This window comes from Rhododendron vialii, chromosome 13a (assembly GCF_030253575.1).
Source record: "Rhododendron vialii isolate Sample 1 chromosome 13a, ASM3025357v1".
NCBI lineage: Eukaryota > Viridiplantae > Streptophyta > Magnoliopsida > Ericales > Ericaceae > Rhododendron > Rhododendron vialii.
Window position 1 is genome coordinate 9,900,734 of NC_080569.1, and position 13,465 is coordinate 9,914,198.

A 13,465-nucleotide genomic window follows, 5' to 3' on the forward strand; every position below is an offset into this window, starting at 1 on the left:
TAGTCCTTTATTGTAGTTGAATGTAATGTAGCCATGCGACTGTGACACAATAATGACGATCAAATCCGTTGAATTTTTTATGTTTGTTAATTAAGTCACCTACGTAATTTTTTGTCTCAATCAAGTTTAGGAAGTTCCATCATCGGCACGCAAATTGAATAATAGAATGATATTTTTCATCCAATTAAGTGTCTAGCTATAAGCCATCAACTTCATTCTTGATACGAATGACCTAATTAATATTATGTAAAAGATAGACGATTTTGATAAAAAAAAAAAAAACAAAAAAAAAACACCTCACGTGGGGCTCAGATGGTGCATTATTATATTTTAATGTTGTATTGAAATTGAACGATAAGATTTGTTGAAGTATGAAACTTCAAGGACTAACTATGTGATTTATTCTAAAAAATAACAACATTCTTTTAAAAAAAAATAGGAACAAAGGGTTTAAGACTTGAACCCCAGATCTTTTAGATAAATGTCCAAACTCCAACACCTTATCACTATGGTACACAATTGAGAATTTGTAATTCTAAAGGCTATTAATTATATAATATTTTCTTGTATGTAAGGGCTTTATTTTCAGGCTGAAAATTTGAGAAGACAGAGGCCTCAAATGCCTTCGTCCTAGTGATGGGCCTGCACTTGTAGATCATATTATAGCTATGTCATTGGTGTAAATCAAAATGTCGACTATAATAATTTTTTTTGAAAGAAAGTACAATGACAATAAATTTACAAAATTATTTAGATTTTACTTCAACGACCTAGTTCCAAGGACCACCATTAAATTTGGATTGGTACGCATAGGGTGAAAGTTTGACACCGATCCATATGTTAAATATATAGTGCCAATTGTTAAGTGCACCGCCCTAAATATTGATAAGATTGGGTATTAATATAATTAATTTCACCAATTACAAAAAGGAGAGTAATTTTCACACCCTATTTTTTGATATTCACACTTATTTTTTTGTACTCCATTTTAGTGTTGAAAGTGTATGCATTTGAGACAGTTGGATAATTATTTTTTTCGTGACCTCTAATTTTTTCACAAAGGAATTTTGATTTTTTGAATTAAATTTTGTAGAAAAAGAATTTGATTTAGACTAATATTTTGAGAGGAAATTGTAGTTGTATTCGAAAATTTGGGTATAATACTTACTTTTTGGTGAATTTCTTGGATGAAAATTTTGTGCGAAAACTTCATTTTTAGTTTTAATTATTGAGGATTTGTATAGGGACAAATAAGAATTTGAAAAATTAGTGTAGAGGGAATCGAAAATTAAGACAATATGGTGGAAATTTTAAAATTTGAAAAAATAATGTGGTGGGAATTGAAAATAATTAGTGGTATTGTATTTTGTCAATTATAACTATCGTCAATTTATGGTGTTGTCATAACTAATTTGGTTATATTACTAAATTTGCAGTATGGTATTTTGCTAATAATAACTATCGTTAACTGAGCATTTCAATTGAATTTTTTTATACGATACGTTGTGGGTATGAAAACGTTAATTTATGGTGTTGTCATAACAAATTTGGTTATATTACTGAATTTGAGGTATGATATTTTGTTGATTGTAACTACCGTTAATTGAACATTCTGATTGAATTTTTTTATACGACACGTTGTGGATATGAAAACGTCAATTTATGGTGTTGTCATAACAAATTTGGTTATATTATTAAATTTATGGTATTTTAGACATGTGTTATTACAGAATATTTTAATTAATTTCCTTTGGTACGACACATTGTGGTAAGAAAACGTCAATTTATGGTATTGTCATAACAATTATGGTTTGTTATAAAATTTGTGGTATTTAAATATGTTTTCTTTTGATATGACACGTTGTGTTAAGAAAATGACAATTTTAGGTGTTGTCATAATAATTGTGGTTATTTTCTAAAATTTGTGGCATTTTACAAATATTTTTGGCTTGGGTATAACAATTGTTGATTCTGGTATGACATATTTTGATTTTGTTACGGAATATCATACGAGTCAAAAAAATTTGGTACGATTCATTGTGGTAAGATAATGCCAATTTATGGTGTTGTTATAACATTTGTGGGTAACATTATTTAATTTTTGATATTGTACGCATATATTTGGTTAGGGTACAAGTATTATGGATTTCGGTACGAATAATTATGGTTACATAATAACAATATTTTTTAATTATGGGTAACCTGCTAATGACTTGTTCAATAGGTAAATTTTAATGTACAAGTCGTAACTAGAATCATAAATATGCATTAGAAAACCAAAAATTGGCATAATGAAAATCATAAATTGTCATAATTTAGGCATACGATATACCCTGTGTACCATAACTTCCTCCTAATTAATAATACAAATCCAACAATTATGGTTGCATCACATAAGCTGTTAGAGAAAGACGGGAAAAAAGAAGAAGGTTTATTATGCCACGTATTAGAGTTGTTCCAACCTATTGGGCAGGAAAAAAATATGTTGTTCCAACCTAATTGTCCGGACCCCTTTGTAGTACCGTTTAGACTTTAGTGTGAATGTAAGAATTTAAGCCATATTAGCGCCCTGCGGGCGGAGTCAGGATTTTGTTACCGGGGGGCAGCTTAACAGACATATATATTTTTATCGGAACGTATAATTATTATATTATAAGATTTTATTTTTCAATTCATTATATTTGTATATTGAATTGATTTTTTAGGCTATTTCAATCGTCACGTGCTTATTTTTTATTTATGAAAAAAATTGAGAAATGAGAATGTAAAATAACCAGTTTTTGTCAAATTGAAGCAAAATTATTAAAATTATAAGTAACTATACATGAATAATTATCAATAATATTTAAAATCAAGTATATATATAATAAAAATTTTAAAATTCAAACGCTCGGGGAGCTGGGGCCCCCTGAGCCCCTACACACCTCCGCCCCCGGATCAAAGTTTCTCCTCTTTCATATTAAAGCCCCAAGATCATGCAAGCATAGTGTCGAAAGGGATTAATGACGAGTACAAAAAAACTGTGCTCCTCCGCAACTTTCTTTTAACAAATGACATAAGCTTATTCTGGATATAAGTTCGGCACATATTTTAAGGCTATCGAGAAATGTCAACAAACTTTTACTAACTAATAAAAGTTGAGAACATATATATATGTAAGGGAAGTGTTATAAGATGGGCAAGACACATGCTCCACAACGACGCGCTCTCTTTCTCTCTACTTAGAATTGAGGAACACAAACTTGCACAAAAAACTCTAATCCATTAGTAATGCCCAAAAGGTGGAGGGCACAATGATTTGTTTGGTAGCAGCCAAGAAAAAATCTCAATTCATTCCATCCACTTATGCTTCCTTTCCCTTCACTGAAAAACGCCCTATATGGATTCATGTACTATTTTAAGCACTTGGCACACCGAACTAAGAAAAAAACAAGGCTTAGATCTGAAGGTAAATATGTACAATGCATTTTTAACAGCAAGAATTAATTATGATTGCAGCGAAGAATAATACAAATTGACAGATTTTTAGGAGAGGACAAAATGTTTTCCAGAAGTAATATAATTAAGGATGTTTACTGATATAATTATTTGAGAAAATGAGTTTATGAAAGAATAAGAAAAGTAACAAAACAGTCAATTTGCGGAGGAAAAGTCCCCACATTTTATTTTACTTCATAAATTAATTGTGTCAAAAATTGAAGATCCAAACACAACCGTGGACAAATAAAAAACTCCAAACACAATTTTCAATTTTACACCAAAAGACTAGCCCAACAGAGCCTCCAATTACCCTTTCCCAACAGTTTTATCATCTCTCTCTCTCTCTCTCTCTCTCTCTCTCATGCATGCATGCATGCATCTCTCTCTCTCTCTTAATCCAAATTTCTAATCCTTTCATCAGAAGAAAGGAAAGCAACAACCTCATTGGGATCAATGGACAATGCAGATCAAATGGCCAAAGGGGAATCAGAGAAATGGATTCTCGAAAGCATTGAGATTGACAAAATGGCAAATGTGCCCTTCGACGATGATGAGCAGCCAAGCACGGTGTCAAGAAACACAAGTAAAAAATCTTTCACAAGGAACGCAAGTAGTCTAAAAAACAAGAACAGAGTTCCTAGTCCCACTGTCCCTAAAATGGAAAGGTCGCAATCAGGGGCCGTAAAAGGGCTCAAAACCCTTAGGTTCCTCGATAGGATGACCACAGGAAAAGAAGGGGATGCGTGGAGGTCTGTAGAGAAACGGTTCCATCAACTTGCAACGGTTGGGAGACTCCCTAGGGACAAATTCGGAGCCTGCGTTGGTAATTTCACAAACTTTTCGAATTTCTTCTTTTTGTGAACATTTGAAGCCAAATTCAGAACTTTTCGAGTTCTGTTTTTAAAGGGATGGGAGATAGCAAGGAATTCGCGGTGGAGGTATTTGATGCCTTGGCAAGGCGTAAGGGGATCGATGTAACCAATGGTATAAATCTTCAAGAATTGAGAGAGTTCTGGGAAGACATGTCGAGCCAATGCCTAGATGCACGACTCGGGATATTTTTCGACATGTAAGGAACTTTTATCTCTCTCTGTTTATACACGTTGGGTTTGTGGTACTCGGTTGGTTTGTGATACTCGGTCAGTTTTTTATTCCAAGGCCCCAATTTTCTCTAGGAGTACTAAGGATCCTTGGGTAATTCTGTTGATTGTGAAACCCTGGCAATATTTTAGGTGGCTAACTCTAGCCGCCTCTTTCTGGTTCTTCCACCTCATTCAAGAACATTATCAAAACCGATGCGAGCCGTGCACTACGCATTCTTGTCAACCAAGCAAATATCTGTGTCGTGCCCTTTTTTGTGCTTGTTTCATTCTTCTTCATTCTATTGTGTGCCCATGTTTGGTAGCCGACCAATACATACATACATACATACATATATATACATACATACATATATATATATATATATATATATATATATATATATATATATATCAACCATAGTCATGCTAAAAAATAAAAATAACTTGAAGCTACTTTTTCAGGTGTGACAAGAATGGTGATGGGAAGCTCTCAGAAGAGGAAGTTAAGGAGGTGAGTTATGACTTGACATACCTTGTTAATAGTACCTCTTTTTCTTTTCCTTGTTCTTCATCTTCAGTACGTTTTTTTTTGTTTTTGTTTGAACGGCCTTCATCTTCAGTAAGTAATTAATGACTAAAATGGAACCTTTTTTGACATTGTCATGGTAAAGGTGATAGCAATGAGTGCCTCTGCGAATAAGCTATCGAATCTCAAGCAACATGCCGCAACCTATGCAGCTTTAATCATGGAGGAGCTTGATCCCGACCAATTAGGATATATTGAGGTGAGCTTCCCATAAAATGATGCTTCCAGCCACGCTGAACTCCACAAATTCTTGTACAATCAAAAGAGGACCGATTCTCTGTAAAAGATGCGATCTGTACAGAGAGGATCATATTTTTATTATTAGCTACACTTCTTTAAGCCCCTTTGGTTGGATGGTTCCGGTTTCTTACAAGATCTCACCAATTCTGGTGAGAGACGGGGAGAAACAAAAAAACAGACCAATAGAACCACCATTTCTTTTTAATTTTTTACTGGTTCTCACATGTGGAATACCTAAATTTTCCGCTTTGACCAGATATGGCAGCTTGAAACTCTACTAAGAGGTATGGTGAGCTCCGAAGAAACCAACAAAATGGAGAACCGTACGCAAATGGAGAACAATACGCAGACACTCACAAGAACCATGATTCCCAAGCAATACAGAACCCCCGTAAGCAAATTCCTATCTAAAACCTCAGAAAAATTCCTTGAGAGCTGGAAGAAGATATGGGTCCTCACGTGGTGGTTAACCATAAACTTAATCCTCTTTGTTTGGAAGTTCAACCAGAACAAACGCAAAGATTCATTCCAAGTCTTGGGTTATTGCCTTTGCATCGCCAAAGGTTCCGCCGAAACTCTGAAGTTCAATATGGCTCTTATTCTCCTTCCAGTATGCAGAAGAACCCTAACAAAGCTCAGAGAAACATTCCTGGGTAAGTTCATCCCTTTCGACGACAACATTAACTTCCACAAGTTAATTGCATTGGCGATTGCTATATGGACTTGCATCCACACATTAATGCATGTCACTTGCAATTACCCAAGAATAACGTCTTGTCCTCATGATGAGTTCAACCAAATTCTTGGACCTGCGTTCAGTTACAAGCAGCCGAATTACCAGGGCCTCCTTCAGAGTACTCCGGGCGCAACGGGGATTTTAATGATCATTTTGATGGCTTTTACGTTCACACTAGCAACGCGTTCATTCAGAAGGAACGTTGTCAAATTGCCTTGGCCCATCCACCAGTTGGCAGGGTTTAATGCTTTTTGGTACGCCCATCATTTATTGGTCATCGTCTACGCCCTCCTGATCATTCATCGCAACTTCTTATTTCTCACCCAGTGGTACAACGACACGGTAAATCTGCTTACATTACCATTCAATTCAACTTGTGAAGTCCCAAAACCCAGTACACAAATCACATATTCTTATCTTTATGGGAATGACTTCGGTGTCCCCGATCATTTTGGGAACACCGTAACTTTTAGCATAACAAAACCATTATGAGTATAACCAAAATCCATTACAAGCATAACAGAACCATAACAAAGCATAACCAAAACCACAGTAAGGCATAACTTATTTGTTATGCCTTAGTTGGGTTTGGTTATGCCTTGGTTGGTTTTTTGGATATTCCTTAGTTATGCCTTGTTTGAGTTCTGTTATGTTTGTAATGGGTTTTAGTTATACTCATAATGGTAAAGTTATGCCAAAAATTACGGTATCTCCAAAATGACCGGGGACACCATAGCATCATCCCTACATTTATATGTTTCTAAATTTTCCCCACAACAAAAATCAAAATGGATGATGCTATGGTGTCCCCGGTCATTTTGTGGACACCGTAATTTTTGGCATAATTTAATCATTATGAGCATAACTAAAACCTATTATAAGCATAACAAAACCTAAACAAGGCATAACTAAGGAATATCCAAAAAATCAACCAAGGCATAACCAAACCCAACCAAGGCATAACAAACAAGTTATGCCTTACTATGGTTCTGTTATGCTCATAATGGTTTTGGTTATGTTCATAATGGGTTTTGGTTATGCTCATAATGGTTTTGTTATGCCAAAAGTTACGGTGTCCCCAAAATGACCGGGGACACCGAAGTCATTCCCAAAATCATAAGAGCACTACATCCATACTTATCCCTTTGCCATGCCCGTCTTTCCACGTTATGGATTGTGTCATTGACAAATCCCCATAAACTGTCATTCTTGCTTTTTACCAGAAAATCACTAGTTCTCTCTCTCTCTCTCTCTCTCTCTCTCTCTGTGCAAAACCAAAAAGTTTCAACATTATTAGGAGCCATAAACTCAAAGTGCTAATTGAGTGTTGTTTTGGACCTTCTGCAGACATGGATGTACGTAATGATCCCAATTATTCTTTATGCCGGAGAGCGAAGTCTTACATCAGTTCCGGATCGCAGTTATCGGGTCAGCATCATCAAGGTACTTCTAAGCAACTTACAAACTTGTGGATCTAAATGCGTGTAAAATCATCCAAACTCATCCTAGTGTGGACAATAATGCAGGCTATAGTATACACAACAAATGCTCTAGCACTATATATGAGCAAACCTCCAGGATTCAAGTACCAAAGTGGAATGTACATCTTTGTCAAGTGCCCAGATGTGGCAAGTTTTGAATGGTACAAACCACACATACTATGATACCGATCAAGATATTTATCTGTCTACGGTCTAAATATACACTAAAAACTGTTACAGGCATCCCTTCTCAATAACTTCTGCGCCAGGAGATGACTACTTGAGTGTCCACATCCGTGCCTTGGGAGACTGGACTACAGAGCTTAAAAACCAATTTGCACAGGTGAAGTTCATGTATTACAGTATTATTGTTACCATGCCTTGAAACAAAAACTTCATTTGTTCTGGCATATCCATATAGTATGGTCCTATGCCACCTAGAACGTGGGTTATTTCGGTTCGAGAAACGGCAATGGGATGCTACATGCTTTACATGGTGGTAAGATAGGAGTAGTTTTGTATAGATTACGATAATAGGATGTGCACTCTCAAGCAATAAATTTTGAATAAAATAGGGTATTCATTTTCAAATTACTTCGTAAACCACATTTCTAGAAGAATTATGACCACTCTTTTTACATTTCTATAGCATTAAAAAATGCAGGTCTGTGACCCTCCATCAACACAACCAAGAAGTGGTAGTCTAGTTAGAATGGAAACTAAAGCAAGGTCTAAAGCAAGCTCAAAACTTGACGATACAGAAGCAAGGTGAACATGGTCTGTATTGGATTGCTGCAGAGCTTTTTCATTTAACAACACACGTAATAGCTCTTCTCTCTTGAGGCAGATTTCCAAAGATTCTCATCAAAGGTCCATATGGAGCACCCGCTCAAAACTTCAAGAAGTATGACATTCTCCTCCTCATTGGCCTGGGAATTGGAGCAACTCCAATGATCAGCATCCTCAAAGATCTTCTAAACCACATGAAGCAAAGTGACAGTAACAAAGTGAGTTAAGATGAAATAGAGCTATAGCTTTGATGAAATAGAACTTTGGAGAACTAAATAACCAGATGGAATTCATACTAATGCAGGTCAAGGAAGAAGAACATCCACTTGAGGAGAATAAGAAAGGTCCAGAAAGAGCTTATTTCTATTGGGTAACAAGGGAACAAGGCTCATTTGATTGGTTCAGAGGTGTCATGGATGATATTGCAGACTATGACCAAAATGTGGGGTTTGAAATATGAACCCGTATTTGCTTCAAGTTATCAGAATCTATTTCCTATCTTCATTTTTTAAAAACATGAAAATTTTTGGAACACTTGTTGAAACTTACTACCGAATAATATTATGGGAAGAAACATTTTTAGAAAACAGTAGAGAGATTCGTCAATTTGTAGATAGTATTTCTTGAAAAAGAATGGCATACAAGACGATGAGTGTTTTTGTTTAGAAACATAGTTATGAATCAGATAATAAAAAACTGCAATCCAGTATATCAAACTCATTGGTATTTGTTCAAACGTTGCAGAATGTAATAGAAATGCATAACTACCTGACTAGTGTGTATGAAGAAGGAGATGCACGATCTGCACTCATTGCCAGGGTGCAGTCTCTGCAGCATGCTAAAAATGGAGTTGACGTTGTCTCAGAAAGTCGGGTAATATTTTGTAGTGCTATGTGAATTTCACTGGATCATACTAGTCTTTTAGCCTTCTATTCTAACACATTGCTCAACAGACAAGAACACATTTTGCAAGACCCAACTGGAAGAAAGTGTTCTCTCAATTAGTAAATACCCACCCATCCTCACGAATTGGTAAGCAAATCCACTAACCTTGCAACTGCACTATTTTGGTATATGTTCCGATGTTCTTCATTAGTTGTCACACGTTGTGTTGCAGGTGTCTTCTACTGTGGAAGCTCTGCACTTACCAAACCACTACAGAAGCTTTGCCAGGAGTTTAGCCTAAACTCATCCACCCGTTTCCATTTCCACAAGGAAAACTTCTAGAGTTGAAATATCATATGACTAACAAGTTTGTCGACCTCAACTGAAATCAAATATATTGCCTTTTCCATTAGCGATTGCTGCAAAAGCGGGAAAAAGGATATATATACACTGGTCACTTTGGTTTGGGACTTAATGACATCACTTCACCTTCCAAATATGCTTCCCAGGGTAAACTAGCATGTGGCATCACTCTTGCTGACGCAACTAAGTTACTTGACTGGAATAAGCTAGCTTCCAATGCTATGACTGTGGAAAGTTTAACTAAATCAATTGAAGAAAACATAGAATCTTGTCTGTTGTCTTTTCCTATAATATAATTAAATAATACACTGAAAAACATAAGAACAATATGAAAATAAGTGAGATCAATCCTTGATCAAAAAGTAGAACCATAAATTTCTAACAGATTTCAACAGGTATTTCACTGGCTTCACACCAAGTCGGTACATACTATAGTGCCCCTGTGCATAATTACTAACCCACTGAAAAAAGAATGCAATATAAATAAGTCACAGGGACGAAATAGAAGACCTATGTTTCATAGAGCATTGGTGTATAGAAATTGTTCATCATCATCGACACTGGTAACAAGGAAACAATTACATTCAGGAGAAGAGGGAAATTCAATGTGTGCTTGGTGACATACCATTTCACACTATCCGTCCTCCTTTTACTACTCCGAGGGCATTTATCATGTAATCAACTCCACACAAAAAGACACACAGGCATGCACTTAGGCTTGCAGATACATGGAAGCCATTTGATAACCGGTGGACGCCCAATGCTAAAGTATGCTTGTTATTGAGACAGGGAAGAAAATAGAAAAAGGCTTTCTTTTGCAATGTAAAACAAGGGTAGGAGAGCATAGGGGGCTCAAGCATTACTCCACTTAACACATGGCCTAACGCTTTCAAAAAAATTCAACAACAATAAAAAAAGAATGGCAAAGGCCCCAATAGTCCGAGTCAACTAAAATAGGCCCCGTTCTGATGCTAAGCCTATGGCCTGGAAAAATATTAACCCACCATATAGCAGTAGGAGTGACCAACACTGTAGCTTTCAATATCAGCCGCTATGTATTGGTTTTCGGTCCTCTGCTACCTTTACAGCCTGATATACTGGTGGTAGCAAAATTTTTACGCTTGTATTGGTCGATGCCCGATATGTGTCACTTGGTATCCAATTTTTTGTCCCCTTCACAGCCGTAGGGCTGGTACTAAACTGCTATGGCTGCTACAAGTGCTCTGGGGCCAAGAAATGATTTTAAAAAATTCATGATCGCTACACTCTAGTCCCACTACGCTCTGCGAGTGCCAACTCCTCTTGGGCATTTGGGGAGCCGGGGATAGGTTCCTAGATGGGCCCGGCGACGCCAGTATTGCTAAAATTTTCCAGCCCTAAATTCTGTTGCTATTTTAGAAGTTGGAGCCTTTGAGAATGGATAACTCGGCCACATCAAATGCTATTCCACGGTTGAGTTAGAGATTTCCCTTTTATCAGAAACAAATTAATAGCGGAAGTAAAACCCTTAAATCACGTTTCCTTGTCGTTCCCTTTTTTTCTCAGATTTTGTTCATCACACGAAATTAGTCAATTCAAGACCAACCAGGCAACCAAGAAAATGTTTCAACTTGGGTCTCATTACTCCTAATTAATGGGGTACTTTTCCCACTGGCAGGGGCAGACCCATGTGAAAACCATCCAAATTAATTGTATTGGGGTAATATTTTCTGGGAAGGAAACAGTAGAGAACTACTCAATGCAGAACTCTGACACAGAGCAAACGAATACTGATTAAATTTCGTTAACTTTGAACGAGAAAGTAGACAGAGTTTCAGTGGACACATACCTCCGATCTCGATTGAAGCAGAGTCCAATTTACAGGGAAGGATTGGGAAGCTAGTTTGAAGGGGCTTCTTTTTGAGCTTTCGACAGGGAAGAGTAGCCGCTGCTGGCTACTCAGCCTACTCCTGTAGTAATTTTTCTGCATGTATAGCCAGAATACGCATAATACAAGCGACACTTCTCCTATGCCTCGCTTTTGTAGAAGGTCTTGTGTTCGAGCCTCCACAGAGGGCAGGTCCATTAGGGGACCAGGGCTATAGATAGCTTCTGGTCTCTTTATACTAACTATAACACTTCCACTAATCCCGCTGATATATATCGCCGTGGCCAAAAAAAAAAAAAAGTACGTTGGAAATTCATTGAGTGGAGCATAAGTAATTAGACTCCGCTCCGCTTAACTTTTAGCATTTATTTATTTAAATTTTTTTTATGTTTATTAGTTTTGCGTCAATTTTTTATAGATTATTGATTGATCATCTTGATGAGACGAATCGAAAAAATATATTTTTTTTTACTTTTACTCAAATATTTTAAAAAATAACCACTTTTTAGCAAAAACATATTTTTTTCCCTAAAAAGTGATTAATTATTTCTCAAATATTTGGATAAAAGTAAATTTTTTTTTACTTTTTCGATTTATCTTGACGAGACGAAGCGGAAAACCAAAAAAGTAAAGCGCAAAACTAACAAACGCGAAAAAAATTCAAATAAAGACAAAACAAAAAAAAAGGTCCAAAAAGACGAAAGAGATCAAGAAATAAGTGAAGAAAGAGATCAAGAAATTAAAGTTTAATTGGAAACAAAGTTCATTAATTGGTGTAATCCGAACTCTCGAAGGAATATAAAAGAGGACCCAAGGCTAGGCTTGTGGGTAGACACATCAACGAACTCATGTGGACGAGGACAATCTCTCAAATACACATGTTTGATGCTGACCCGTTTTTCTTTTCTTTGCTGATTCCTCCCAATGAAATTTTAGATTACACCGGCAAGAGTAACTAACCTCCCATGAGATTTAGCAGGGACCTCCTTATAATTTCTAAAATATCATTGTGCCCCCTAGTTTTGTTGACACTTGACAGTGTAAAGATTCTTTTAGATTCCGTTATTTGGCCTGAAATGGCGTTAACTGTGCTGATATAATGACCACAATAACCCGTTCTTATTCAAGCGGCCAAACAATGCCTTTCAAATTTTTTTTGGCTCGTCGGAATGGTGTTTACACGCGATCCGTACTAATTTTTTTAGTCCCTTGTTGTATCCATATTGAATAGAAAATTGATTATATATTTCAATTGGTAATACTTTTTATATGTAATATGATCTTGTTAGATAGATTTCAAGTAATTTTGTTAAACAATATTATCAAAATCACCGAAAAGATTATAGATTAGAAGATATAATCAATTGAAAAGTGACACGAACTCTCAAAAAGAATTAAATAAATTAGGGTAGATGAATATTTTTATAAATTTAAAAAAAATTTAAATAAATTACTGTTCAAAAAAAATATTTTTATAAATTTACTTTAAGATATATCTTGTTTTGTGTTATAAAAATCATATTTTAGTGGGAATTTTTCTAGATGGGATCGATGAGTTCCCCTCCATACCCTATCTCTGAGTGCTCTCATTGATCCTACCTTGAGTTAAAACGTTAATTTGAACAGTTCATTTTAAAGGATTCACAATGTAGAGAAACTACAGAATTACTTGATCGTACGTAAATGGGTAGCTGATCAACAAAAACATGCTTTGCTTGATAAAATGGTCGATCTAGTTTCCGTTTTTATCTGCTATCAATTTCTTTTTCTTTTTTGGTACTTTGAAAATTCATCTGCTATCAATTTCGATAAACTGTAAAAATGATTGTTTCACATGTTTATTGATGTCTCATCAAATTGATTTTGCACACATATTTCGTTCTACGATCTATATGAGATGAATAGTTTAAATCATTATTTTAAAATCGGGACAGAGCCCACAAGCGAGGGTATGGA

The 13,465-nt window shown here is 35.8% G+C and overlaps 1 protein-coding gene and 1 long non-coding RNA gene across 2 annotated transcripts; one reads left to right on the forward strand and one right to left on the reverse strand.

The window, feature by feature from the left end:
* The first annotated feature begins 3,823 nt into the window (after positions 1-3,823).
* LOC131314815 (putative respiratory burst oxidase homolog protein H) lies at positions 3,824-9,691 on the forward strand. The gene is made up of 14 exons (XM_058343672.1): positions 3,824-4,303; positions 4,387-4,549; positions 5,025-5,073; positions 5,234-5,347; positions 5,645-6,466; positions 7,472-7,567; positions 7,651-7,766; positions 7,846-7,948; positions 8,270-8,373; positions 8,453-8,612; positions 8,699-8,836; positions 9,139-9,267; positions 9,348-9,426; positions 9,512-9,691. The coding sequence occupies exons 1-14, from the start codon at positions 3,934-3,936 to the stop codon at positions 9,619-9,621; spliced, it is 2,553 nt and encodes an 850-aa protein (XP_058199655.1). The 5' UTR covers positions 3,824-3,933; the 3' UTR covers positions 9,622-9,691.
* On the reverse strand, positions 8,189-11,616 carry LOC131314816 (uncharacterized). Its single transcript, XR_009196521.1, has 3 exons — positions 11,471-11,616; positions 9,163-9,232; positions 8,189-8,579 (listed from the first exon to the last, which is right to left on the reverse strand). It is a non-coding gene; the product is annotated as an uncharacterized LOC131314816 (long non-coding RNA).
* Positions 11,617-13,465: the final 1,849 nt, after the last annotated feature.